At 51.1% G+C, this 27,061-nt stretch overlaps 11 protein-coding genes across 11 annotated transcripts; 8 read left to right on the forward strand and 3 right to left on the reverse strand.

The window, feature by feature from the left end:
• Nucleotides 1-24: 24 nt before the first annotated feature.
• Nucleotides 25-998, reverse strand: AUEXF2481DRAFT_7601 (uncharacterized protein; the record flags this gene model as incomplete). The annotated part of the gene is made up of 2 exons (XM_013485474.1): nt 25-704; nt 764-998. The coding sequence occupies 2 exons, from the start codon at nt 996-998 to the stop codon at nt 25-27; spliced, it is 915 nt and encodes a 304-aa protein (XP_013340928.1).
• Nucleotides 999-2,104: 1,106 nt separating this feature from the next.
• AUEXF2481DRAFT_42967 (uncharacterized protein) lies at nt 2,105-6,651 on the forward strand. Its single transcript, XM_013485531.1, has 2 exons — nt 2,105-2,261; nt 2,323-6,651. The coding sequence occupies exons 1-2, from the start codon at nt 2,247-2,249 to the stop codon at nt 6,490-6,492; spliced, it is 4,185 nt and encodes a 1,394-aa protein (XP_013340985.1). The 5' UTR covers nt 2,105-2,246; the 3' UTR covers nt 6,493-6,651.
• A 487-nt stretch (nt 6,652-7,138) lies between these two features.
• Nucleotides 7,139-11,296, forward strand: AUEXF2481DRAFT_422042 (uncharacterized protein). Its single transcript, XM_013485609.1, has 2 exons — nt 7,139-8,303; nt 8,356-11,296. The coding sequence occupies exons 1-2, from the start codon at nt 7,409-7,411 to the stop codon at nt 10,992-10,994; spliced, it is 3,534 nt and encodes a 1,177-aa protein (XP_013341063.1). The 5' UTR covers nt 7,139-7,408; the 3' UTR covers nt 10,995-11,296.
• On the reverse strand, nt 11,296-13,640 carry AUEXF2481DRAFT_422019 (uncharacterized protein). Its single transcript, XM_013485610.1, has one exon. It carries the CDS (start codon nt 13,371-13,373, stop codon nt 11,598-11,600), a length of 1,776 nt encoding a protein of 591 aa, XP_013341064.1. The 5' UTR covers nt 13,374-13,640; the 3' UTR covers nt 11,296-11,597.
• Nucleotides 13,641-15,604: 1,964 nt separating this feature from the next.
• Nucleotides 15,605-16,702, forward strand: AUEXF2481DRAFT_422081 (uncharacterized protein). Its single transcript, XM_013485611.1, has 2 exons — nt 15,605-15,882; nt 15,938-16,702. The coding sequence occupies exons 1-2, from the start codon at nt 15,824-15,826 to the stop codon at nt 16,437-16,439; spliced, it is 561 nt and encodes a 186-aa protein (XP_013341065.1). The 5' UTR covers nt 15,605-15,823; the 3' UTR covers nt 16,440-16,702.
• AUEXF2481DRAFT_42971 (uncharacterized protein) lies at nt 16,390-17,806 on the forward strand. The gene is made up of 4 exons (XM_013485532.1): nt 16,390-16,701; nt 16,755-17,174; nt 17,252-17,546; nt 17,605-17,806. The coding sequence occupies exons 2-3, from the start codon at nt 16,780-16,782 to the stop codon at nt 17,421-17,423; spliced, it is 567 nt and encodes a 188-aa protein (XP_013340986.1). The 5' UTR covers nt 16,390-16,701; nt 16,755-16,779; the 3' UTR covers nt 17,424-17,546; nt 17,605-17,806.
• Nucleotides 17,807-17,853: 47 nt separating this feature from the next.
• Nucleotides 17,854-18,591, forward strand: AUEXF2481DRAFT_91259 (uncharacterized protein; the record flags this gene model as incomplete). Its single annotated transcript, XM_013485586.1, has 3 exons — nt 17,854-17,947; nt 17,986-18,138; nt 18,188-18,591. 3 exons carry the CDS (start codon nt 17,854-17,856, stop codon nt 18,589-18,591), a joined length of 651 nt encoding a protein of 216 aa, XP_013341040.1.
• A 759-nt stretch (nt 18,592-19,350) lies between these two features.
• On the forward strand, nt 19,351-19,877 carry AUEXF2481DRAFT_422124 (uncharacterized protein). Its single transcript, XM_013485612.1, has one exon. The coding sequence runs from the start codon at nt 19,443-19,445 to the stop codon at nt 19,779-19,781; it is 339 nt and encodes a 112-aa protein (XP_013341066.1). The 5' UTR covers nt 19,351-19,442; the 3' UTR covers nt 19,782-19,877.
• A 1,013-nt stretch (nt 19,878-20,890) lies between these two features.
• Nucleotides 20,891-22,498, reverse strand: AUEXF2481DRAFT_32117 (uncharacterized protein; the record flags this gene model as incomplete). Its single annotated transcript, XM_013485502.1, has 2 exons — nt 20,891-22,253; nt 22,314-22,498. The coding sequence occupies 2 exons, from the start codon at nt 22,496-22,498 to the stop codon at nt 20,891-20,893; spliced, it is 1,548 nt and encodes a 515-aa protein (XP_013340956.1).
• Nucleotides 22,499-22,676: 178 nt separating this feature from the next.
• Nucleotides 22,677-24,850, forward strand: AUEXF2481DRAFT_422292 (uncharacterized protein). Its single transcript, XM_013485613.1, has one exon. It carries the CDS (start codon nt 22,868-22,870, stop codon nt 24,677-24,679), a length of 1,812 nt encoding a protein of 603 aa, XP_013341067.1. The 5' UTR covers nt 22,677-22,867; the 3' UTR covers nt 24,680-24,850.
• Nucleotides 24,851-25,138: 288 nt separating this feature from the next.
• AUEXF2481DRAFT_47895 (glycoside hydrolase family 5 protein) lies at nt 25,139-26,563 on the forward strand (the record flags this gene model as incomplete). Its single annotated transcript, XM_013485557.1, has 1 exon — nt 25,139-26,563. The coding sequence occupies one exon, from the start codon at nt 25,139-25,141 to the stop codon at nt 26,561-26,563; it is 1,425 nt and encodes a 474-aa protein (XP_013341011.1).
• Nucleotides 26,564-27,061: the final 498 nt, after the last annotated feature.

Consider the following 27,061-nt stretch of genomic DNA (forward strand, 5'->3'; position numbering starts at 1 on the left):
TAAAAGATATGATGTTTCCCAGAATCAGATATGCACAGTACCTCTTCCTCTGCGCCAATGGTTGCGGTCGTGATTGACCATCAAACCACCACCTTCACGTATCAAATTAGCCGTGCTGACAGCCCTATTTCCACTGCCGTGCTCCATGCACCCATCCAATTTGATGTCGCCATCTGCGTCTTGTGTTGGCGCAAGATCATCCTCATCGTCCAGCAGGTCTGAGATAGTGTCTTGCCATAGCTGGTCCTTGGCCTTGTCAACAGGTGCCTGGCGTAGACGAGCCTTGTTCGCGGCAGTGAGTTTTCGCAGAGCGTGTTCAGCTTGCACACCCTCGTCGGTTGCGCGCTCGCGGATTCGTCGTGGATCTTGTTCTCGTTGCGTGAAGAGAGCGGTGCTCTGCCAGGCGTGTTGACTCGGTAGCGGTGGGAAGTGTGATGGGATGTAGCCATATTGTTGTGTCGCCGGTGTAGCCAAGTCTTGTCCAAGCATGGGCGCAAGGTTCGGTGGAGGAGGTTCGGACGGAGGCGGTGGAGGTATAGCGGGATTGGCAATGTCATCTGGTAGGCGCAGTTTGAGGTGCGGGTCCAGGTGATGTGAGTCGAGACCGGCTTCTGCGAGGGCAAAGACAAAGTCCTGTGGTGTCGCTGTCGTTCGGCGCGAGGCGCTCATCGAGTCCTTGACTGTCGTGAGGAAATTCATCATGTCTGCATCATCTCGGATCAGCCACTTGCGCGCGACTCGATGCTCATCGGCAGGTCCTCACATTCTTCGACTTCTGCGCGGAACATCTCCAGAGCGGAAGGCTTGACACTGTCGTAGCCGACAATGGTCAAGGCGGTGCAGATGGAGCGCAACAGCTGCGCCTGGATGAAAGCCTCATCTTGCGCCGCGGGCTCTGTCGCCGCCGGTAGTTGTTGGATGTGCGTGAGATGATGTGTGCGCTTGACCGTGCCTGCAGTCCTTGGTCTCTTGAGTGGATTCTGCTGTATTGATGACATGTTTTGTCGTGTGCTGGTCTGGACGGATGATGTAGCTCGAATGCCAGACGGAAACCGCGAAGGAACTTGCCGTTTCAGCCTCCCCGCCTTTTGCAGCGCCATGGCGTACAAGTATCGACGCTGTTCCTCGCCCACATTCTTCATCACTCTTGCCTGGGCAGATGATGTAGATTGTTGGAAGATGATGTTGTCACGGCAAAGATCCATGTCCCAGCGAGAGATTCGCCTTGTTGTTGTGTCGCTGTCTGCGGACACCTTTGCTGTATTGGCAGAGACCAATTCTCCGACTCTTGACTTTCACATCTGAATGTTTGCGCGGGCTTCACAGTGCAGCTGCCTTTTTCTTCTTCCCCCTTGCAGGACTTTACATGAAGGTTGAGTCGAAGGGGGAAGCGAAGATGTGCGGGTGTGATGAATAACTTGGTCCATCACTCCTTGTCACTGCTGCCGTCTCTGTTCCACAACATCGCGGCGAGGATGACATTAGAACATCCTTCCCTAGATCACAACGCCAACAACTTCACCACTCTGATCACACATCTGCTCGAACGAACTCGACACTGGTAGCTCGTGTTAATAGGATAGTAAATGGTCTCAAAAGGGACTGGACTCGGAAAGAGTGTCAACGAGAACATCGATATTTTACATGTCCCTAGTCCAATCGTAAGCTGTCTTTATCTTCAGCAAGCTTGAGAGAATGGTAGGCAAAGAAGCCATCTCGGTGATTGTCTGTCCCAGATCTCGAGTCTTCCGAATCTGGTGCCACCAAAGTCACTCGGCAAGTCTTCCATGGAAGCAACAAAACAGCTTCGATGACACGGACGCGCAAAGGCTAGCCCAACACATGGCAAATTTGTCAGGGACATGTCAACATCTCCCGGCGACATCATGGAAGAATTATCGCGGAATTGCCTTCGGATATGACTCTGCTGGCCGAGTCGATCTGATTGGCTAACCGATCCGACGAGTTGGAAGAAGCTTGGACTTTCCCGAGGTCGCTCGGCCTTGTGGCCAATTGTGTTGAAGCAGGCTTCGACTTCGATTCGGCATCTATCTCAGACGTCGTCGTTTTCAACGGATAGTGGAACCTGTGCTTGATAATTGTGCGGAAACATCTAGTAAGCGGCTATTTGCCGTCTACAATATAATTCATGGATGCCCCTGCAGAGATGGGAGACCACATCCTTGGTTTCACCACTTTGCTATTCTACAAGCCACTTCTAGGAGCATACGCTCGGGCTTTTTGCAATGGCTGAGAAAGTGGTACGTGACTGACATTCTGTACCCACACACCATCCCGAGCCCATATACTAATGTCGACCAGAACAACGATCTCCCGATCTACAGACCCGACGGTCGCCGACTTGGTGTTGTCTTTGAAAACATTACAGTAACTGGAGCAGCAGCCGAGGAGAACACAGTGACAGATTTTGCCCAAGTCCTGGAAAACATCATCACATTTCCCTACCAGGCTGTAAAACTCTTCGCTGGCAACCGCAAAAAGAACATTCGTAACCTGATTCAAGATGTCTCTGGTGTCGTTAATCCTGGAGAGACGTTGCTCGTACTCGGAACACCTGGAGCTGGATGTTCGACCACATTACGCGCTATTGCTAGTGATATCGAGCCTTTCGTCGGCGTGGAAGGCCAAGTTAACTACTCTACTATCTCATCTGCCGAAGCTAGAAAGCTTTACAAGTCTGAGATCATCTACAACAATGAGGAGGATAACCACTTCCCGAAGCTCGAGGTTGGTCAGACGATCGACTATGCCTTGGACTTGCGTAAGCCAGCAAAGGACGAATCGACAAAGGCCGAATTTAAGAATAATATGCGATCCAAGCTTCTCGATAACTTCGGCATCCCACACACTGTCCAAACGATCGTCGGTAATTCATTCGTAAGAGGTGTGTCTGGTGGCGAGCGCAAGCGTGTCTCTCTCGCTGAGGTCTTGACGACCAACCCAGCAGTGGCATGTTTCGACAACCCGTCTCGAGGCTTGGACTCTTCTTCGGCTCTGGCATTCTGTCGCCTGCTCAGAGATATGTCGCGTCAAACAGGTATGGCCAACATCGTCACTATGTACCAGACTGCCGAATCCATCTACCAGGAATGTTTCGACCGCGTACTCGTTCTTTACAAGGGAAGAATGATCTTTTCTGGACGAGCAGGTAATGCTCGCCAGTACTTCATCGACCTTGGATACATCTGCGAGCCTAGACAAACCACGCCCGACTTCCTGACATCCGTTACTTCAGAGACCGAGAGAACAGTCCGACAAGATCACATCGGTCCAGTGCCTTCAACGCCCGACGAGTTTGCGCAAGCTTTCAGGGAGAGCAGATTCTACCGCGAACTGCAAGACGAAATTGTAGCTTACAGATCCGAGCACGCCTCTAACCCATCTTACGTCAATGATTTCAAGGCTGAGGTCCAGCGTGTTCGATCATCTGGTGTCTCTAAGACAGCTGCCGAGCCACACTCTCTTCCACAGCAGATTGTCACTGGTATCAAGCGACACTACCAACTTACTTGGGGAGACCGCAAGACATTGTACACTCTTCTCATGTTGAACGCCATCAATGCTGTCATCACTGGTTCCGCTTTCTACATGGCTCCCAAGACTGCCACTGGCTCTTACGAGCGCGGTGGTGCCATCTTCTTCTCCCTGATCTACTTCTTCCTCAACGCTCTTGCTGAAACCCCTGCGACAGTCCTCTCTCGGTCAATCGTGGTCAAGCAAAGAAAACTTGGTCTTTCTCACCCTTCGGCATATGTGCTTTCTCAGACCATTGCAGACTTGCCTATATCCCTTTTCCAAGCTCTGATGTTCTCGTGTTGCTACTACTTCATGCTCGGTCTGGGTAAGACGGCATCTCAATTCTTCATCTTCTCTCTCATCGTCTGGGTGCACTATGGCGCTACCAGTGCTCTTTTCCGCATGATCGGTGCATTGGCACCGAATCTCAATCTTGCTTTGTTGATGGCTGGAGCTGCGATATCTCCATGTCTGACTTATTCTGGATTCGCTCCTCCATGGCCGACTCTGCACGCCTGGGGTAGCTGGATTCGCCGCATCTCACCTTCGCCTTGGGCTCTGGAAGCACTGATGGGAAATGAGTTTTACGACATCACCCTGAGCTGCACTGATCAGCAGATGGTTCCCAGCGGACCTGAGTACAACAACTTGGCTTACCAGGGCTGCACCTTGCCTGGCTCAGTCAAAGGCAGCCCGGATGTTTCTGGTTCAACTTATCTCTCAATCACTTACGACATGAGTCGAGAGCACCTTTGGAGGAATTTTGGTATCATAATCGCCATGTGGGCCATTTATACCATCGTCGCTGCCGTTGGCTTGGCTTTCACCGCTCGCGAGCCGGGTGGTGCGAGTGGTCATGTCTTCAAGCGCGGTGCTAAAACCAATACTCTGCCTACAACCGCCAACTCGAGTGCTATGACTCTTGGTGAACAGGATCTGGAGAAGCAGCCCAGCCGCACTATTCATACCCTGACTCTGAATCCTGTCTCATCTGCTTCCTCAGCTACCCGCGTTGGTGAGAATGGCAGCGAATATGCCAAGGCAGACGCAGATGGCGCCTCCTTCACCTTCGAGAATGTCAACTACTATGTCCCTGTTGCTGGCGCTGAGAAGCAGCTTCTGCAAAACATCAGCGCCTATGCTCGTCCCGGTCAACTCACAGCCCTGATGGGTGCTTCTGGAGCCGGTAAAACCACTCTCCTTGATACCATCAGCCAGCGTAAAAGTGAAGGTCGTGTTGAAGGGACCATGAGACTCAACGGTCAACCTCTTGACGCTACTTTTGGAAGATCCTGTGGTTTCGCAATGCAGCAAGATGTCCACGAACCATTCTCAACCGTCAGAGAGGCCCTTCAATTCTCTGCCGAGCTCCGTCAGTCAGCTGATGTGCCTTACGCTGAGAAGATGGAGTACTGCGAGTATATTATCAAGCTTCTCGAACTTGGTCCCATCGCCGATGCCTTGATTGGTACCCCAGGTGAGGGTGGACTTGGTGTCGAGGAGCGCAAGCGTGTCACCATCGCTGTGGAACTCGCTGCCAAACCTCCATACCTACTCTTCTTGGACGAGCCTACCAGTGGTCTCGACTCTCAAGCCGCATACTCCGTTGTCTACTTCCTGCAAAAGATCGCCAGAGAAGGCATTCCTATCATCTGCACCATCCATCAGCCGTCTGGTGTCTTGTTCGAGATGTTCGACCATGTCTTGCTACTTGCCCCTGGCGGGAGAACCATCTATTTCGGTGCTACTGGCGAAAACTCAAAGAAGGTTGTTGATTACTTCGATCGTTACGGTGCTCACATGAACGAATCTGAGAACCCTGCCGAATTCATTATCTCGACTGTCTCTGGCGCAGACAACTCTGCTGCTTGGCATGACAACTGGTTGAACTCTCCCGAGATAGCACGCGTCGAGGAGACTATTCGTACTATCAACGAGAAGTCTACGTTAGCTGGTGGCTCGTTAGAGACCGGCTCTGGTCAATTTGCCATGCCCATATGGCCTCAAATCAAGGCAGTCACTAGGCGCCATTGGATCTCCGTGTGGCGCGATGGTAGCTACAACTTTAGTCGCTTCTTCAAATTCTTGTGGTGTGAGCTCTTCATCTCATTCACTTACTTCATGGTCAAGACGGACATTCAAGGCTTGCAGAACAATGTTCTCAACCTTCTCATCATTGTTCAGATCATTCCTGCTGTCGCGCCCGACCTCCAGTCAATGTGGTTCAGCAAGTGGGCCATCTTCGAAGCTCGCGAGAGAAACGGCATCTATTCATGGAAAGCTCTCACCACTGCCATGTTGTCAGTTGAGATGCCCTATATGCTCGTCGGCTTCACTTTGATTTACTTCTGCATGTACTGGACCGTCGGCTACACAAACGAGAGCGCCATTGCCGGTTACGAGTACCTTCAGTTCATCACCTGCGGCATCTTCGCCATGACCTGGAACTTCCTTCTCGCCACCATCTTCTCCAACATGCAAACCTGTGGTCTTGCATCTGCTCTGTTCTGGAACATTCTCATGGTCTTCAGCGGCACACTCATTCCTCATGCTTCGCTCAACGACTTTTACCGTAATTGGCTGTACTGGCTCGATCCTTTCCGCTGGTTCTTCGGTGGCAGCACTAGTAACCTTCTCAAGCCTGTTCCTGTCGATTGCTCGGCGAATGATCTTGCTCGCTTTGATCCTCCTACTGGTCAGACCTGTGCGACATATGCTGCTGAGTACCTCTCCCGTAGCACTGGATACCTTGTCAACCCTGACGCTACTTCTGATTGTGGTTACTGTCCATACTCCACAGGAAGCGAGTATGCTGCTACCATGGATTTTCACTACGACCAGAGATGGCGTGACTGGGGCATCTTCTTGGTGTTTGCATTAGTGTCGAACATTGCTCTGATCTATTTCATTACTTGGTTCACCAGGGTGAGAGGCAGGCAGGCAAAGAGTGCTTGATTCATTTTTCGCATCTTCTGTTTGAAGTTTGGTCCTACATTTTCTCGCTCTGCATTTTGCATATACATATATACCCGCTAGACTTTTGATAGATAATTCAGCCTCTGGAGGCTGCTCAATTGATACATACATATAGACACAGACCAGATCACTTTTGACTTTGATTCACTATCCACCGTTCGAAGGCTTCCTAATGTGTTACTGTGACAATTGGGCAACCGTGAAGAAGCGGAAGGACAGTCGATTGCCAAAACTCTTCTCGAAAAGACCGTCGCGTGATTTATGTCCGACATACTCTTCTATTTCAGGTGTGGAACAATCTCCTATCGTCGACTTATATACTTATCGTGGAGCCCCTCTCATTGCAGAAATATAGTGGAGAATGATGTGAGTGGAGTGACCCGGACAATTGATGCACGAGCCTCATGCCGCTTAACATACGTCATAGGCACTTCCCTCGCTGCCAGTCTTCTCCCATTGTTTTACAACAAGGAGGAGAATGAGTAAGACGTAGAGAAGCACAGTGTACCGGATTGAGCCAAGATATAGATATTTACTTGCAAATAAGAGTTAAAGTAAAAAAGGGAGGCGCAGAATGGCTTCAACAGGGTTTCAGGGACCCTTTCCACTATAGGGAGGCGGGATGAGCCGGAGGGGGAAGCTGCCCGTAACAGCGAGGTAGAGTCGGTACTTCTTATTGGAACATGACGACGTGGTTGAATGAAGACAAGTCACACCTATCGCTATCGCAGATTTATATCACACAAGAAAAGGCAAAAGTCACAGCTCGCATGCCGACTTGAGCTTCCTACACCAGGCTCCTGGGCCATCAATTGTCTGCTTCTGACTGGTCTGCTGACCCTCTTCGCTCCAAGTTGTAAACGCGCCCTGCATACCACAAAACGCCAGCATCATCATGTGGAACAGTCTGTCCAGCTTTGCGCAAAAGGCCCAGGTCTTTGTCGACCAGAACCTGCAACCGGCTCTGAACAACTTGGCGCCCTCGGACAATCGCTCAGCAAAGGCCGCCCTTTTCCGTCATCAGTTCCGTCTTCCAGACTCACAGAATCCCCTTTACGAAATCACGGCTGAGTTGACCTTGCCGCCTAAGACGCCCTCGTCATCAAAGTCGTCGTCCGATACTCCGCGTAAGAGCAATGAGCAGCGTAATAATTGGGACAGAGAGCGTGGAAACCACTATGTCGGTCGCTTGCACTTGTCGGAGAAGTTCTTGTGCTTTTCGACTCAGAACTCAAGCTTCCTGCCTACTGCGAGTACTTCTCTAGCTGCGGCCTTTACTGGCCAAACCAATGGTGCGGGTCCTGCTGGCAATGGCTTCACTCTGCCTCTATGCGCCGTTCGTAGAGTAGAGCGTCTGCACAGTCAGAGCTACATGTTCGCCTTGTCCATCACAACATGGAACGGCTACCCGGCTGCCGATGAGAAGAACACAAAACACACTGGCAAGACAGCTCCGCCAGCACCCAAGCTCACGATTCAGCTGGCTGGCAGTAGAGTACAGTGTGAGAAGTTTTGCGACATGCTTAAGAAGGGACTACGTGAGGGGATGCGCGAAGTTGATGGTATGCGCAAGGTCGTGGGAGAGTGCTACTCTGAGTTTATGCTTGCCGCCGAGGCCAAGCGTCGCACTGAGAAAGACTCGCCATCGGAGAAGTTGATCGATGATCAGAACCCAGAGGAACAGCTGAAACCTCCAGATGCTGGTCTGGGTATGCAGTTCCGCTATCCTGGCGACCCCAAGAAACTCAGAGACAAGGGCAAGATGAGATTGTGGTATGAATATCTACGAGGTAATGCGGTCCCATTTTCAACAAGCCCTGAACTCGTACTGACATCGTGTAGAAAATGGTCGCAATGCCACACTTGTCAGACAGCCGGATCTGCCTCGACTTGTCAGAATTGGTCTTCCCAATCGTCTGCGAGGTGAAGTGTGGGAACTCACATCAGGATCTTTCTACCTGCGAATGCTACAACCGAAGCTGTACCAAGAAACACTCACAAAGTACGAAGGCCAACACTCACTCGCTATTGACGAGATCGAAAAGGATTTGAACCGTAGTCTGCCCGAGTATCCTGGTTTCCAGAGCGAAGAGGGCATTGGCCGCTTGCGTCGAGTTCTCACTGCATACAGTTGGACTAACTTGGAAGTCGGCTACTGTCAAGCTATGAACATTGTCGTAGCCGCCCTCCTGATCTATCTCTCAGAAACACAGGCTTTTTACCTTCTTTCCATTCTTTGCGATCGCCTGTTACCAGGATACTACTCACAAACTATGTACGGCACACTTCTGGATCAGCGTGTGTTCGAGTCACTCGTTGAGAGAACACTACCCATACTTTCTGAACATCTCGCCAAGTCGGACGTCCAACTATCAGTCGTGTCATTACCCTGGTTCCTCTCACTATACATCAACTCCATGCCCCTCATGTTTGCATTCCGAGTTCTTGACGTCTTCTTCCTCGAAGGACCGAAGGTCTTGTTCCAAATTGGTCTGGCCATTCTCAGAGTCAATGGTGAGGAGTTGTTGGATGCCACAGATGATGGCACATTCATCTCGGTACTTAAGTCGTACTTTGCTCGTCTCGGCGAGTCTGCGCACCCCAAGTCCGAGAACCCCAAGTTGCGAGCCGTGACAAACTTCCAAGCTCTGATGGTCGTTGCTTTCAAAGAGTTCTCCGGAATCACACAACAAAGCATCTCAGACCTGAGAGCCAAGCACAAGGATGCTGTTCTCGACAACATCGAATCTTTCGCAAAGCGCACGTCAATCAGGAACCTCGGACCCGAGAGTAAGAAGCTGAGTACCATTGATCTTGGCTTCTTGTACGACAGATTCTACGGCATACTTTACGAACGCCAGCAGAGAACGGAGATGATTCAGCAAGAGCAGGAGCGAAGGGCAAAGGCTGCCAAGACCAAGGCTTCTGAGCTTGTCAGTGGCATTCCCAGCAACGTCGAGATGGGCAGAGTTGGTATGGGCCCTAGTCCTACTGAGATGGACTACGATGCTTTCCGAGAGCTTTTGGCCGGTCTTGCGAAGTGGGCAATCACCGACTCACCCAGCTCGCCTGCCAAGCAGGAGTCCGAGAGGAACGGTGGTGGTTACTTTGCCAACACTTTCCGCGCTCGTTCCATATCACTATCTCCGTGGGGTTCCGGACCTGAACCTGCCGAGCATGAGTTCATGCAACGCCTGTTCAAGTCTTGGGACACTGACAACTCAGAGGCGCTCAATCTACAGAAGGTTGTCGCTGGGTTTGCCCGCATCAAGGGTCCTCGTGACATCATGTCGAACATCAGCTACTTTTTCGATCTCTACGACGATGATAAAGATGGCAAAATGGACCGAGAAGGCATTTTACGCATCTCAGAAGCTTTGCTCTTCTTGTCGAGACGAGGCATCTCCGGCTCTGTCACACCCTCTGCATCCTCTACCAATCTTGCTGCCCAAGCCGAGATCGGACCCGATGGTATGCCGTTGAGGGTGAACAAGGACGAGCAATTCTTGAGTAGCATATCAGCTTTCATCAGAAGATGCTTCGAATATGCCGACCCGGACCAATCGCCAGCAGTAACACAACAGCCATCTGCCGAGACTGCCGCAATTACCGAGAAAGAATCGGATGACTCGGCCGATGCCGCAGCAGACAATCTCAACTCCTTCAGCATTGGCGATGACGACGACGAAGACGAGGATGCTGATGATGATCTAGTCAAATTCGATGATGAGGACTCGAAACCAGGGAACTCAAAGACACCATCCACGAAGACAGAGGAGACAGCATCGGTACCCTCCATCACCAAAACTCCCGTTACACCTATCACAAACGCCCCCTTCAACTTTGGCCAAACGACACCGAGCAAAAATGCAAGCGCCAACAAAGCCCTCGATCCCAACCATCCTCTCTTCATCACCCTCCCGACCTTCCGCATGCTCATTCTCGCCGATGAAGCTCTCGAAACGTTCTTCGACTCTGGCTTCCCCAACTCCTTCCATCTTGCCGATGCACCACTTCCCGCTGGCACCATCTCCACAGCCAACCTCACAACTTTCAGCAATTTGCCTGCCAAAGTACACTTGCCTGTTCTCAGCCCCGGCGGCCCTGGCGCAGGCGTCATGGCACCAGGAAAGGGTCTTCGTGGCATGCTCGACAATATCGTCACAGACGGCATGCGCGTAGCAGCCGAAGTCCGCCGTCGCATGGACGACGCTCAGAAGGAAATCGACCGCGGCGCATCTACCCGCGGCACCGGCGCCGAAGAGTCCGACGACGAAGAAGACGTCAGCGGCAGAGATTTACTCGAAGGCGCCGAAGTCGATGCCGCTGCTCCTCCTGCCGCACCATCGAGAACAGAAAGCATAGACGCAGCTGCCGATCAAAGCATTGCTCAAGACCTTGAAGCCGCAAAGATTGACAAGGGAAAGGGAAAAGCAAAGGAAGTTGACGACGTACAGAAGAGTATGGTATTTGAGCGATAGTGTCCCAGACTAAGCCCTGTGCAAGAAGAAGAGATGGGGGAAGTCATAATCGTCGCGCCTGATTATGGCGAAGATGCGCAAGAGTACACACAGCGTACCATCTTCGAGACCATCAAGTCTGCCTTTTGGTCATTTTGGAACTGGCTATGTTGTCGTGGGATAGGCGTGGATGGTGGAGACGAGGACGAGGACGAGGACGAGGACGAGTTTATGAGGATTGAGGATTGAAGGTTTTCTAAAGAACTTGTGGGGTTTTCTTTAGAAGTATAGTTATGTGTTGCCTTTTGTATGATCTACTGGTGATGTAGGTGATTGTGATGTAAGGCGCTGGTACAAGGGATTAAAGAGGGGAGTAATTCTGATTTCATGCTAGCGTACAGTTGCTGAGCATGTAAGAGTCCTTTCTGTTGACTCGTGTGTGTCGTCTCTCTTCTGTCGAGCGTCCATTGATCATCTTTGATCAAGTGTTTTTCATCAGCCATCAATCGTCGTTCATATCTCGTCTTGCTCGTCTCATGCATTCTCGTCTTTCCGCTTTCGTCTTCTTTGTCTCGGGCCCTCTTTGTCTTTGTACCTTTCCTGTCCACCACTCCTCTTGCCCATTTACCAAGCGCCTTTACCAGTCCACTCCAGTCTACGACGAGGAACACGAGCCTCGCAAGCACAATCCACAAGACTCTTCTCACAGGTACCGTATCTGCAATCAGTGCCACTTGCAAGCTCCTCGGCATCAAAAAGTGCACGACTTCTCTCTGCCAAATCCTTTTCCTTTGCCACAGCGGCGGCGTTGTTGAGGATTTCGGTCTCACGGGCCTTGATGGCAGCGGCTTCGTCTCTTTCGCGGTCTCTGGCCAGCTGTTCGGCGTGGATGCTGGCGGTGTCGGCTGAACGATAAGCCGTCATCTCTGCAGTCGTGAAGTTGTAGTAATTCTTCACTTCAGGGATCGCGGTGAGGTGGGGGGTGAAGGTTTTGATGGGATGTGCAGGGATAGGCGGGCCCACGAAGATCCGGGGGATCACTGGACCAGCGATGGGTGAGCTGGACGTGCTTACGATCTTACTGAGGCCGAATGTCGGTTTAACAGGCTTTGACATAGCGGGAGCGGAGACCTTGGGTTTGTCGAGGCCGTGATGGAGTCGAAGCAAGTTGTTAGGTGGTGGTGGAGTGATGGCTCGTTTCGCAGCGCGTAAGGATGAGACTTGCTTCTTTTGCTTCTCGCTGAGGGTGCTAGGAACTGATGTCTTGACGCTCTTTGTCTTCGAAGGATCCATTTCATCGAGGTTGGAAGGTTTGGCCAGTGTTTTGGTTGGTTCTGTGCGATTGAACTTGGACAAGGCACCCTCAGGAACTTTGATCCTGGCTCCATTGAACGATGTGGCGGGAGCAGCAACGGCAGGGGCGATGCCAATCACTCTGGCAGGAGCGATGTCACCCACTTTGGCAGGAGCAACGTCAACCACTCTGGCTGGAGCGACGTCAACCACTCTGGCTGGAGCGACGTCAACCACTCTGGCAGGAGCGACGTCAACCACTGTGGCAGGAGCAGGAGCGATCGCTCTGTAGTCGTCTGGCGTCTTCTTCGTGGCAGGAATGTCGGTGTCGGATGGCGCAGTGACATTATTCTTGACGACTCTAAAAGGAGCTGATGATTCTCTCTCTGCCTCGGCTTTTCTCTCGCGCCCGGATACGGTCGAAGGAGTGGGGCTGGGAAGTGCCCATTTCCAAGTCTCCATTTCCAACTTGCGGAACTCACGAAGGAGTCCTGGGGACCACTCTCTCTCCTGGCGAGCGGCGAGAACACGAGCATCGTCGTCGTCGTCGGCGTCGGCAGCAGGACCATCCTGGCCCTGTCCAGGAGTAAGGGAACCAGTCACAGGACCGACCACCTTTGGAACAGCGCTGGAAGCGACTCTAGCGATTCCCGGAAGTACCGTCTTGCTGCGTGCGAGACCAAGGGCATCAGACAGCTTGGGCACCTTGAGAGCATCGGTACGATCAATCGCAGGAGGCGCAGGTCTCTTCTTGCCTCTGCTCATGGGGAGTTTGTCGATTTTGTCGACAAGACTGGTGGCAGCGATGTTGTGGAGTCTCGAAGAAACGCGTGAGGCGGTTGGTGTCGAGGGAGTAGAGTTATTACTGGAACCATGAGCCGAGGAAGATGGACCATTCACAGCGGCAAGCGGCCAACCCACACAGTCTGCGCCATAGTCTGCGCAATTCTTGCACTTTGGACGTTTGCCATCACATGCAATGCGTCTCTGTCTGCATGCCGCGCAGCCAACCGATCTTCTTGGAATGGCGGAAACGGGTGGAAGGCTCGCAATGGGAGCGATTTTGGCGGGCTTGGCTGTGGCGCCTCTAGGAAGGTGGCCTGCCATACTAGGCGATCTGGATGAATGTTTGCGAAAGTATGCTGTTGTTGTTGTTATGGTTGCGCGCAAAAGTGAAGTTTGGTTTGTTGTGGAAGGAACGATCACGGAGCGTCAGCTTGACGAATGGAATTCACGATGAAATCTCCAACCCTCGAACACGACTGAAGGTAGAATCATCGAGAATCGTAACGTCATAAAACGAAGTAAATTTGGACTTGAGAGCTTTTTCTGAGATCAGTCTTTCACATCTCCGCCCTCTATGTGACTCCTGACCTGAAAACGCTTCTAACATCTTCATAGCCTTGTCCTGGAGCACCTTCTCGACCAGATAGAACCTTGATGATCTGCGAGCATCGGTCGGTCATGAAGGATCCCAAGAGGAGTGAATAGCACAGAACACAGCTGCAGAGATAGATAGAAAGTACTATTCCGATTCTAGCAGCGCTTGTCTCGAGCTCTGGTCTCCGACATATCATGTCAAAATCTGGGCACAGTCTGTCATGAGCGGTGGACCAACTTCGAGGGCATTTAGTGCTGGTGTATCTCTGCCTTGACACTGGATGGGAGTTAATGACTGCATTGGCACTATGATATTGCGAAGAACCGCATCCTAAGACACAAGATTGTCTGTGACAACGGGCCGCGCTTAGTAAGGTAGAAGGAGTGGTTCATCGATCGTCTCCTCCTACATTGAGCCGAATTCGATCGAGCGATCGACAGAAGCAATGTTTCGCATCGCAGAATGTATCCTGAAAGCAAGTAACGTTTCGATAGAAAATGTGTGGTCAACCTAAGCCTTCCCCATGTCCTCCTCATCCTTGCTGTCCATTCATGTATCTATCTTTCAGACGCATCATTTACAACTTGTCCTGTCTTATCCAAAGAGAAGCGACAGGATTGGGGTTGCAACGACAAGCTTTGACCGCATGTGGTGCAACACGTAGTTGTTTTCCTTTCTCACACACCAAGCCCAATCTTCTCAACAAACAAGCAAGACAATTTCATGATGATTAAGAAACCCTCCCCATCCAAACGGTAGGTTGAAGTCTTTGGAACAGCGCAGAGGTCACCAAGATCTAAGCAGTACCCAGCCTTCCCGCGATGGCACAAAAGTCCTCGATCGTCAGTCCACGCCAATACAAGCCCTCTCTTCGCAACAATCAACAGCCCGTGACCACGATCAAGACTTCGTCTCCGTCAAATAGGTTTGTCAATGTCTATCGAGGGGTATGCAAGACGTAAAGATCTTACCTCAGTCTTCAGCACCCTCAGGCTGTCAACGAACTCCTCGGCCATTAAGCCGCGCCAATCCATCGATGGGCGCACCACCAGGCTGTCGACGGACTTCTCGACCACTAAACCACGCCAATCCATCGATGGACGCACCATTGATTTCCAGCAGAACCTTGAGCACGCCTGGACTCTGATCGAGAAGATGGACAAGCAGCTCGTCGAGAACATGGAGCGTGCTGTCATCATCCGCAAGACCATGTGTATCATCAAAGCACGACTTCTCGCCCACGCCCGCAAGTGTGCAGATGCCGAAATCTTTTGATCATTGCAGGTCAGTCTTTGCTTCTCGCCTCACGTTTTTCTCAGCCGTCTGTACACAGAAGTCCATCTGATCTCGATTAGATGGCCATGTCGGAGTCTGTGTATTTTCGATCATCATAGCAATGAGATCTATGAGATGGTAAGGCTCTTCCCGGTAGCAATGGTCTGGTCGAGCCCAGAGCCGCTTGAGAGGTTCTAGTCAAGAAGCTTGCTGCCCTCATTGCCCACACTGGTTGATCCCTCTTGATTATCACTCTCAAATGGACAAGACACTAGAATTCTATCGTGGTGGGAGGGGGGTCTCACTTGTGGTTGTCACAAGACGCTACTCATCTGAAGGTATTGAGTCGACTTGGGGCGTACCACTCCAGAAAATCTTTACTACCCTCCTCGGTCGGTTCAATATAAAAGCCTCGGGCTTGAGCAGTATCGAACACTAGGCTCTCTGAGTGCCGATGCACGGCTTGTCGTTCGTAGTTGTCACTGTACATCTAGCCAGAAGGTGAAAGGTCGAATCATGGGAGATGCTCGACCACATAGTAAAGATCAATGTTTACTGCGTTGTGCACCCACAGACCTTGCTGCCGTTCTACTGTTTGTTATAGAGTATTAGTCAAAACAACGTCCAATCTGTTTCCTTATCCTGCTTGGCAAAGACAAGCAAGCGCTTTGCCAGGTCACAGGAGCGATCCTGTATGTCTCATCTGCTCAAGAGTATTGTGAAGTGAAGGACCATGGATGCCAAGAGCTCAGTATTGAACTTGTTGTGAGAGCTTGAGTGAGGCTTGTTTTGGCTAGGAAAGCCTCACCTTCCATAGCGCCGGCGTTTCTCAACTTCCTCATGTACATACCACTACAAACTTCTTCCTTCGTCAATTCCAATCACCATCTCTACCTGTCTTATGACGTATTCTATTGCATTCAATGCTACGCGAGTGTACTTTATTGCATTAAATGCTACGTGAGTGCACGCGCCTGCACACACTTACCCAAACTGCTGACCACCACCAACACAGAAATCAAAGCGCAGGGTCAGTACAATTCTCGCAGGATCTCCTTCCTTCCGTACCCTCTTTCGATCGCACCATGTTGTTCGCGACGGTAGTCGCGTACAAATGCACTTCCCTGTGGCTACTATGCTCATCTCCACTCCATGAGCCATGGCTCCGACGCAAGTCGCGAGCGAGTACACTTCCCTACATCTCCTCTGGCTATCCCCACTCTCTGGGACATGACTCCGACTCTAATCGCGCACACATTCTATCCCAAATCATGCCTTGTTCACCCTCCCTCCATCGCACTGCATTGTTCGCGACGGTAGGAACGTGCACGTGCACTCTCTACACCTCCTCTGCCCATTTCCAATTCATCTACCCCATGTCTTTCTTGCCCTTCTACCCTTCGGCAAACAGGTCCGCGGCATCAATCGCGTACAAGTGCGCTTTTCATTTCTTCCACCATCCTTCTGCACGACATGTTGCGCCCATTCGAGCCTTCTTCGTCATTCCCATGTTATGAGAGATGTCGGCAACTTCCCCCAGGCGCATGTCTTTCCCTTCCCCATCTCTACCTCATATCCCAATACACTCTCTATTTCCTCGAGAGGCCCCTGTATCATCACTCTACGCTTTGCGTGTTGTCTACCCCGAAATTATTACGCCGTCACTTTCCAGTAAGACTTGCTGCTCTGGGAACATTCGCTAACACCTTCGCAGACGAGGCTTCGGCCTCTAGTCCAGGCGAGTGGACTCAGGAGATCATTAATGAAGTCCTCTCGGATGTAAGCTTCTTTTCTTCTTGCTTTGCTTTGGTTATTCTCTGACATTCCCTTAGGCTGGCCTTGAACATCTGATTGACAATGCCGTCACTGCTGAAAGTGACACTCCTTACACCTTTAGCCTCTATAGTCGCTTTGACGACCTTCGCGCAGCTTCAAGCTCGAAAATCATGTTCGGGAGTATTCTCCAAACCGTCTCGTTCAGATTTGTTGATCACCACGAGTACTTTACTGTCGACCGCCGTCACCCTCGCGCACAGTCAGTCTCAGCCTTTGACGGCCAGGTCCATGAGCACGATAGACTTCAACCTCTCGGCCATTCATTCTGAGGTCTACACCCTGGCTGAAGCTTTTGGCAACGTACACATCTTCTCTTACGTCGAGCCCGACGGTTACTCTGTGTCGAGTACTTTTCAGTCAAGTCTGCCGAAATCGCAGTTAGCGTTTCTGCGCAGAATGAGACTTCCTACACTTGTGTAAGTACTTCTTTCTTTCCTTCTGACCTCGCATCTATACTTTGTTCCTCGATTCACTTTCTGATCAGCATTGATAGAAATCCTCACCGTCTCTGTCAAGCAGTACGAGCCTCCTGGTTATACCAATCCAGTCCTCAAAGTTCTCATTTGAGTATTTGCTACCACCACAACTTTGCTACACTGCTCGCTCGTGTTCAGACAATCAAGCCACTCCTAATTCAAGCCAAGGAGCATGAGCGGGCAGTGTAGTAGTCTATCGCTACTCTGTTGATCGACTTCACACCCTTGTGGATGGACAACATTTCCTTACCCAAGCATTCCAACCTCAGCTTGCAGCTCTCAAGCATCCAACTAGTCAAGCTCCTCAATCAGGTTAGTGACTTTACAAGCCAACAAGACATTCCAATTGACTGACACCCCTTTCCTACAGAACTCGATGCGCGGCGGGACGTCCTGTGAAGTTCTCGGTCGTCGTCGACCGCTGGAGGAAACACCTTCTCGGTAGCAAAAAGTAAATGCTAGTCGACGGCACTATTGTACCAGTAGAGGTGTCACGTACTGTACTTGTACCTGGTACTGGAGTAGTTATGGAGTAGTATACCGCTGGCATGAATAGCTGTCGAACATCTCTCCTAGTCATTTGAGATTTTCTGCTTTCCAATTTTTCTCACTATGTGACATGTATAGATCTCATCGTGCTGCTTTCTCGAATATTATGTCAGAAAGCGAGTCATCCCGAGAGTCAATGCTAACGTTCACATATGTGATGCAAAGTAAGTAGAACTGTTCGTTCGACTTAACTCCCAACGAGATCTCGCAGCTTCGCGACATCCACTTTGGACCAGCACATCGCCTCCTCCAAAGGTCCTACGTCGCAGCGCCTCTGATCAAATTCACAATCAATTTCGCCTAGCATCTTCGCCATACGCACGCTCATCCACAATCAATCATCTATACCAACCTCGTAAGTTAGCCTCTACTCACCCGGAACGACTCCTGACACACCCTCTCAGCGCAAAGCTTCATCATGAACAACCCCCCTCCCACCACCACCTCTGGTGCGCAGCAAAACCTCCTGCCGCCCTCCCTCTCGATCGCTGAGATCGATGCCAACAACCACCGCCGCGAGCAAGCCATCAAGAACAAGGTCAACGACCACCTCGTCGACGCCATAAAGCTTTCCGTTGAATACAGCGCCCTGCCCGACTGCGTGAAGATGCAAGATCTGGTCACCGCCATCGAGAGCGCTGTCATCAACGCGTTCAACGCAAGCGATCGTATGGGTGCCTGGGATGTCGTGAAGGGAGGGCCTGATCTGGAAGAGTTGTTCGTGGCTTTCGAGGTGTATGTGGATAAGTGCGTTGGTGTTGTTGCTGCGCTTCGTGAGGATGTGGAGGTATTGAGGGAGCTCGTGTAGTGTAGCGAATCGTGTGATGGCGAATTCTTCCTCGGCGGACTTGTGGAGGGTTCTTGATACTAGGCGGTATTGGGCGATGGACTTCTCGTCTAGGATCTTTGCAATCTTCATCGAGATCTCGAGTGGTAAGGACTTGGGCGATGTCTGAGCACTGGGGCGCCAAAAACTCTGCAGATAGTCAGATCATTTGACTTGGTGATATGCTGACAGGGATCTGGGAATATACCTTCTTGAGAACGCAAACTCGTCGAGAGTGCCTTGTACCGACGAGCAAAGCCATGATTCCTGGTCGTCAATGCTTGAGAGGGAATAAGCGGTCGTTGTCGATGTAACAGTAGAATGCAAGCAGCAATAACATCAAGAGCGCTGACAGCTCACGGCAACGATAGAAACGAGCACAGTTTGACGCGTTTGTTCTCGCACGGAGAATTGAAAAACAATGGCCTCGTCGTTGCTACGGCTGAATCAGGCTAGTGTCTGAACAGAATACTCGAGCAAGCTTGTGATGAGTTGCCCTTCCTCTCCTTGTTTTCGTCAACACGCATTCAAACTTCAAACACCAACTCGTCAATACCGCAACCATCTTTCATCCAACCATCATCTCTGCTACACAATAACTCAAACATCCATTATGCAATCATCATGTCGAACAATGTTCTCAAGCTGAAGGCTAAGGCGACCTGTCTCATCGAAAAGATCTGTACCATTGTCATGTGTAAGATGATCCTGCGCGCTCTCCACTCCAACCCATACTGATCAAGCCTGTTTCGCAGACCCTAAGAAGAAGATTACCTCTGCCTTCCCCAAGAAGCAGAAGGTCGGCACCGGAAACGCAAAACTCGCTTACCACAATGGTCCTTACTCTGTTGTCGCCCGCAGTCCTACTGCTTCCCCTGAGATCTTGCCTCGCAGCGGATCGTGGGGCGAGAAGCGCCTTTGAGCGCACAGGTCAGTCTACCTCTCCCTTCCGTCACCTCATCCTCGTTGCAAGCACGGTAGTGAACAGCGCGCTGACTCTACTCACAGACCTGGTCCCCGACCTTCGTCTTGGATCATGGGTTTGTTGTCTGGCTGTTAGTCTCGGCTGCAGCTGGGCTACTCACCCATGTTCCCCAACACGAGAACCCCTGACAGAGGTCGGACAGCGGCATCAATTTCGAAATCTATGGGTGCGTGGTTGCGGTGGCTGATCAAAGCTGGGCCGCACACCCGTATCTGTATCATCATGAGCTGGACTGCTCACCCATAATTGTATCAGCGGTGTTCAACTCGCATCATGGCCAAGGACAAGAATTTTCACTGCATGATCACCATTAGCTGCAACTAGATCGAAGGATGAACACGAAGGAGATGGAAACGCGGCGGGAGGTACCCGAGCTCGAATGAACAAACACTTTGCTCAATACAATAACTCTTCTGCCGTGACCTTCTGTGCCTGTATACACGTCTGCATCCTCCTCCCACGGAGATCTTCCCTGCTCTTGCAATCCTCTGTCTTGCTGCCTTCGGAGAACTGTAGAGCATCGAGAGCATTCTCTGGCGGAAAGATCTGTGCCGTCAAGGTCGTCTCTCCGACACCTCTGAACACTTCCACCGATGACCAGTCCAGAAGTATGCGCATGGCAACCTTTCCGCCAGCATTAGCAGAGAGAGTTGCGTAGTAAACACTAACGAATGTGACATCGAGGCTCGAGTCTCCAGACTTCGTTCTGTCAACGAAAATCTGCTTTGTGGTAGAAAGTCGTAGTCAATCCTCGTCTGTTTGGAAAAGTCCACAGAGGCACGAAGAAACAGGTCGACGCGAGATGCCTTTCGTGGAAGTCCAGCACGGTCAGAGAAGCTGAGGGTAATGTCCAAAGCCTTGCCTGAGAACTTGAGCTTTCGCACACCCTCCGAGACAGAACTCCATTTGCTGGTGTGAGGTGGTCTCTTGAGATATACGTACGTTGTGCGAACGCAGAACTCGCGTGACGACTGACAGAGGCATAGATTGATTCTCGAGGGCAGTTTGGCTCAACGATAGCACGCGCCCTGGCGGGTCAGAACACTATCATCACATGATTAAGATTGCTATTCCCCGCGCCGGCAGATAGAGGTTGAGGCCATGTATCTTACGTAAGCCATCAAGGTCGGTCCGAGACGATAGCACATCACATGCGACACTTCTCCATCATGAGCAATATACATTTATGTATCCATATTCTTATATTCCGGACATCATCCAGCAAAGATACAGCTTCCGTATGTACAAACATTCCACACAAACACACTACGGTTTTACACCTTCCAAGCCGCGAGCTCACGACAGTACGTGGGATCCCATCTTACGTGGAGGCACGCGATCGGTGAACATGCGATCAATCTCATCGAAGGTGCGCCCCTTCAGCTCAGGGACGAAGAACCAAGCCCAAACAGTAGCGAGTGCTCCCAGACCACCAAAGATAAAGCCGACCTTACCCTTGAGATTACCTTCATCAGGGTTGACCATATAGGGAATGGCGAAATTCATAGCAAGGCCAAAGATAGCTTGAGTGGCCGTGGCGAGTGCAGCAGTATGAGCGCGGAGAGAGGTGTTCGAGGTTTCGCCAAGAATGGCAAAGGCCATGGCACCGATGGTCATGAAGTAGACGAAAGCCCAGATGACAGTGATGGCAGCTTGAGCCCATTTGGCACCACCTGTGGGGATGACATCCATGATACCAATCAGGAGGAGCATAGTAGTGAGTGCAATCATGCCTCCGACAAAGAGCTTGCGACGCCCAACATTGTTGATGACGAACCAGCTGACAAAATTGCCAGTGACGCCACAAGCAGTGACACCGACGCCAAGACTGAACGAGTTGCTATCATCAAGGCCAGCAAGCTGGAAGAAGTAGGTGGAATAGCCGAGGACGAAGATAATACCAACGAGGTGTTGGCAGGCAAAGACGCCCATCGAGATGAAGGATCTGATTCTGTTCGTACCCTTGAAGCAGTCAAGGAAGTTAACTTCTCCGTCTCTTGTCTCATTCGCAACAGTGCACCGCAATGCAGTAAGCTTGTTGTCGATGTCTGCTTCCTGACCATAGAGCTTTTGGAGCGCCTTCTTTGCTTGCTCATGCTTGCCCTTCTTGATCAACCACCAGGGGCTCTCAGGAGCAAACGGAAGAAGAACAAGTAGGAAGACGGCGAAGAGCAGCTGAAGAGCGAAAGGACCACGATATGCCCAATGATCGTCTCTTTCTCCGAAGCCCGCCACAGCAGCGTTTGAGAGAAGCTGACCAACAGCAATGCCGAGGTTGACACCAGCGGTAGCAATACCACGAAGAACGACAGGCGCGACCTCGGACGTACAGAGAGGTCCAATGGTCAGATAGAAACCAAGTCCAAAACCAAGAACAAGCTTAGAGCAGAGGAAGGCGATTCGGGTAGCTGCGAAGAGTTGTCCAATGATGCCGCCCGCACAAAGGATGATGCCAGCCAACAAAGATGTCTTGCGACCGAATGAATCAGCAAGATAGCTGCAAAGGAATCCACCGAGAAGTTGACCGGGTGTTGTGATAACGCTGAATGCAGTTTGCCAGGTGGCAGGTAGGACGGCTTCGCCTTCGAAGAGATATCCAAAGTCCCGTCTGAATGCTGGTACAGAGATCATGGCTCCGTTGACTTGAGCATCAAAGCCCCTAAGGACAGTCAGTTATACTGTCCCAAGTAACACGATGGAGTAGGGGACAGTCACTTACCAGCCAACGGCACACATAGCCCAATAGAATGTCCACCAGATCAGAGTCTTGTGGTGCTTGAGCATGTAAGTAACAGTGAGCTGATGTTCGAGCTCGTCGTCTGCACGGAGTGCACTATCTTTGGTAGCTTCATGACTCTCCTCAAGATGAAGGTCTGCCACTTCGAGTGTTTTCTTCTCGGCCATGTTCAAAGAAGCAATGATGTCGTTGTAAAACGAGTTGTGATGATGTAGGCTATAGTGATGATCGCTGCGGATAGTTTGGTGCTATGATCATCATGGCAGGACAACTGCCTTTATAGTACAGATCAGTCCAGAGATCAGTCGGGACGATTGTATACAAGTCCAGGCTCATGCAGATCACGCGGAGAAGAACCTCTGGGGAAAAAGTCAAATTCTGGGCAAGAGCGACACTCCGCGATGCCCCGCACGTGCGACTTTGGGGCTGGAGACTGGTGGCGTTTGACGGCAGTCATCTCAGCTCCCTCCACAGCCTGAAGCCTCCTTTCTCGAGCGACTTTCCGCGACAAACTTCACTGTAGCAGAGTGCCTTTGATGTCAAATCTACAAAACATACTCATCGGGGAGACCGAAGTATCCAGATCTGCCAATGACGACGACCCGATCGATCGTTCGAGCCAGAAGCGTCCTGCTCCACGCGGCACAGCCTCATATCCTCGGAAGAGAGCTGTGACTGCTTGTCAAGTCTGTCGGGCGCGGAGGACAAAATGCGACAACCTCAAACCCGCATGTTCATTCTGCCTAAAAGTCGGCGCCACATGCATTCAATCGTCTGTAGATCTTTCGAGTTTTGATCCAGCTAGCCTCAAGATTCTGGAGAGGCTAGACGAGTTGGAACAGCTCATACGATCAGGTCATGGTTCGCATCAGACTGTCACGCCAGCTGCTCCGGAAAGGGATGATCCAGCGACCTTCACACTGAGAGAACATGACCTTCTGCCGTGCTCGCCTGAGGAGCTGCTAGCCAGGCCAGAGTTCGCATCCGTGACCACCTTTGGTCAAAGCCCCTCGCTCTACCAGCATCATACGCCGCAATTGCCAGTGGCATCTCCTGGATGGGAGGATGACCTCACTGCGGCTTCGACTACCACTCTGTTGGACAACTTCTTCAATAACGTCCATGTCAAGAATCCTGTGCTGGATGAATCCCAGACAAGACGTATGGTCTTGCGACTTGCCTTGCATGGCTTCGACCAGTCGCCTCAGTCTTGTCTGACTCTACTTGTATGTGCACTTGGTTCAGTCTCATCAACCTTCGGAGTGGATTCTAGTTACTCAAGAACCTCGCCTGAGTTTATGACTGCCATGTCGTATTTCCAAGCCGCAAACAAAAGACTTGGGCCGCTCATGGTCGACGGTGGGTTAATCGCTGCACAATGTCTATTCCTTTCAGGTGTTCTTATGGCAACTACTTTTCGAGCGTCCTCAGCATGGCGGTACTTTCTGCAGGCCCTCGCATGTTGTCAAGACTTCAAGATTGTGAAGTGGCCAGATACTGTTGCGGCTGATGTGGATGAATCACAGACTATTGCAGCTGAACAAGCTGTGTACTGGTCCGCATGGAAGTCGGAGCGCGAGATGCGAGGAGACATGAAGCCCTTCGACTTCACCATACGAAACAACTTATCGTACCCCTCTTTCTTCCCGACACCGCCTGCCTTGTCGGCAGATGCAGCGAACTCCGAGGATCCCGTGGCAAGTCGTCAGCGAATTAGCTGGTACTTTTATTTATCCGAGATCTCATTGAAGCGCCTGGCTTCGAGGATCCAGCAAGAGATTATAGAAACGGAGGTGAAATCTGGGCAAAAGACTCTAGAAGCGCTCGCTGAACTCGAGGTCGGATGGCTACGGGAGGCAGAAATATGGCTCGAAAACTTGCCTTCTGAACTCTCTCTCCAATCTACCCCTGAAAGTGACGACGTTTGCAAATTCGTCCTCCGCGGTCATCTACTCAACATCTATGAGCTTATCTACTGGCCTTTCGTGATGGCTGGGCTCAATGCTTCTGAACGAAAATTACAAGTTACGCCTGTGACTCTGGATCTTGCTAACAAAGGTCTAAGGATGCACCTCGAGCGACTAGTGGTGAACCAACCTGGCTTCTATCATCGCCACCATGGCACCATGGGTATGGTCAGGACATGTAGTAGAAGTGCAATGGTCCTGACCCTTGCGATGAGGAACATGCAGAGTCAATCGAGCATTAGCCTGACACTTCCGGATGGGTGGCGGTACCACGTACGACAGACTGCTGCTCTGAATCGATTCTGGCAGAATGACGACCCAATATTCATGGAATGGGGCAACGTCTTAGAAGCTTCGTGTCTCGCCGAGTCTGAGCCATGAGTTTTACCAGTGGCTTTGGCGTTTGGGTACGGTTTTGCCCAGCCGATAATCTCATCGGCAATTCATTCCCGGTCTACTGTCCCTTGGAGCGATATTCCGCGAAGACCAGAATCCGGGGTACGAGGGAATATCGCGGAGTGTCGCTTGAGCGAAGACGCAGCCCTCGGCTCCAGACTGGGGTAGCAGCACAGCCGCAATCTTCTATTGCTCCTCCTTTGCGAGCCAAGCATAGATCGGATATATAGTTCTCTGCCCCTCTACCTCTCTACCCTTACGGTATCTCCATCCACGCAATCTTATCTCTGGTCTTTCCTTTCCTTACAATCCCTCTCAATCTCAACAATGGCTCCCCACGCATCAGAACCCGAACGTCGAGCCTCGGACGAACAGTCCAATACGATATACTCTTCCAAGAAGTTTGTTCAGGCACATCAGTGCATATCCAGCGCCTCACACTCTATGCTCCGAGTGGCTGGCTCTAACATTGTCGACGCCGATAATGAACCCATCATACTCAAGGGCTCTGCTCTCGGGGGACAGCTAAATATGGAAAACTTCATCACGGGATATAGTGGATGCGAGCACGAGCATAGAACTGCCATGGCGGAGGTACTTGGCAAGGAGAAGGCACAGTACTTCTTCGACAGATTCATCTACCATTTCTTCACCGATGCCGACGCCGCTTATTTCGCTTCGCTGGGCCTAAACTGTATCAGGGTGCCATTCAACTACCGCCACTTCATCGATGATGATAACCCATCGGTCATAAAACAGTCCGGCTTCGACCTTCTCGATAACATCGTCGACATATGCCAGAGACACAACCTTTATGTCATCCTGGACCTTCACACAGCGCCCGGCGGTCAAAACCAAGACTGGCACTCGGACAGTGGCTTGAGTAAAGCCTTGTTCTGGGACTTCAGAGTCTTCCAAGATCAAATGATTGACCTCTGGACAGCCATTGCAAAGCACTACAAGGGCAATCGAGTGATTGCGGGCTACAACCCCCTAAACGAGCCGGCCGATCCCGAGCATGTCAGGCTAATCGCATGGTACGAGAGAGTTGAGAAAGCCATTCGGGCTGTGGATCCTGACCATATCCTCTTCATTGATGGAAACACATACGCTATGGACTTCAGCCACTTCGACAGCGTCTTGCCTAATTCTGTATATGCTTGCCACGATTATGCGATGCTCGGATTTCCTATCCCGGGACAAGCACCATACACAGGGACGCACGATCAGAACAATAGACTACTGAGACAATTCGAACGCAAGGCCGAGTTCACAAAGAAGCATAACGTGCCTCTCTGGAATGGTGAATTTGGGCCTGTCTACGCTGATCCCATCGCGGACAAAGATGCGCAGACGATCAACAAGGCTCGCTTCGGTGTTCTAAAAGAGCAGCTCTCAATCTATGCCAACACGAACACCTCTTGGTCTATCTGGTTGTACAAAGACGTTGGGTACCAAGGGATGGTCCATCTCTCCCGCGACTCACCCTATATGCGTCTCGTCGCCCCCTTCATTGCCAAGAAGCAGCGTCTCGGGCTGGACTTTTGGGGCGTGGTTGACAAATCGGGTGTAGCAGACACATACGAGCCCTTCATTGACGATCTCCGAGAGATGGTGCCTGCTCATATTCGCGATGCAAAGTACCCGAATGTGTGGTCATTTGACCGTCAATTTGAGCGAGTGATTAGAGAATGCTTGTTGTCAGAGTATCTTGGGAAGGAGTTCGCGGAACTATTCACGGGCAAGACTTTCGAGGAGCTGGATGAGCTTGCTGCAAGCTTCAGGTTCGAAAACTGCGTACCGAGAGAAGAGTTGAATGAGATCTTGCGCGCTGATGCTGTTGGCAAAGGAGGAAGTGCTCAAGCGTAAGAGTATGGCGGAAGGGGAACACGATCAGGGTACGATGATGTGGTCCTACCGCTTCATTGCGGTTGTCCACTACGCAATGGCACTCAAGTGTTCTGAGAATGGCTGTCTTTCTGCTCGCAAAGAGAAAGCGCAATAGTACTTCATTGTCTCGGACGAAATCGATTACATTAAACATTATCAAATTACTGCATTGCTTGTCCCGCATCCAACTACCGCGCTATATCGAGTGCCTAACATCAATATCCGTGAAAGTACAAGGATGAGTAGTAAGCACCGACGAAACTGTGGCTTCGCTCAGTCATGAGGGTACCAGGTCAGTGACGCAAATACCGCATTCCCGCACCCCTGGGTACACTTGTCTTGGCTTGAGAATAGTCACAGTAGAACTACGGTATCGTAGCGAAAGAGATGGCCTTATCCTGCGTTATGGACCGGAGCGCGTTCCTCGCCCGTCATTGCTCTGTGAAGAAAGGATGAGGATGTGCCGGTGCCGCTGGA

Source organism: Aureobasidium subglaciale (assembly GCF_000721755.1).
Source record: "Aureobasidium subglaciale EXF-2481 unplaced genomic scaffold scaffold_21, whole genome shotgun sequence".
Lineage (NCBI taxonomy): Eukaryota > Fungi > Ascomycota > Dothideomycetes > Dothideales > Saccotheciaceae > Aureobasidium > Aureobasidium subglaciale.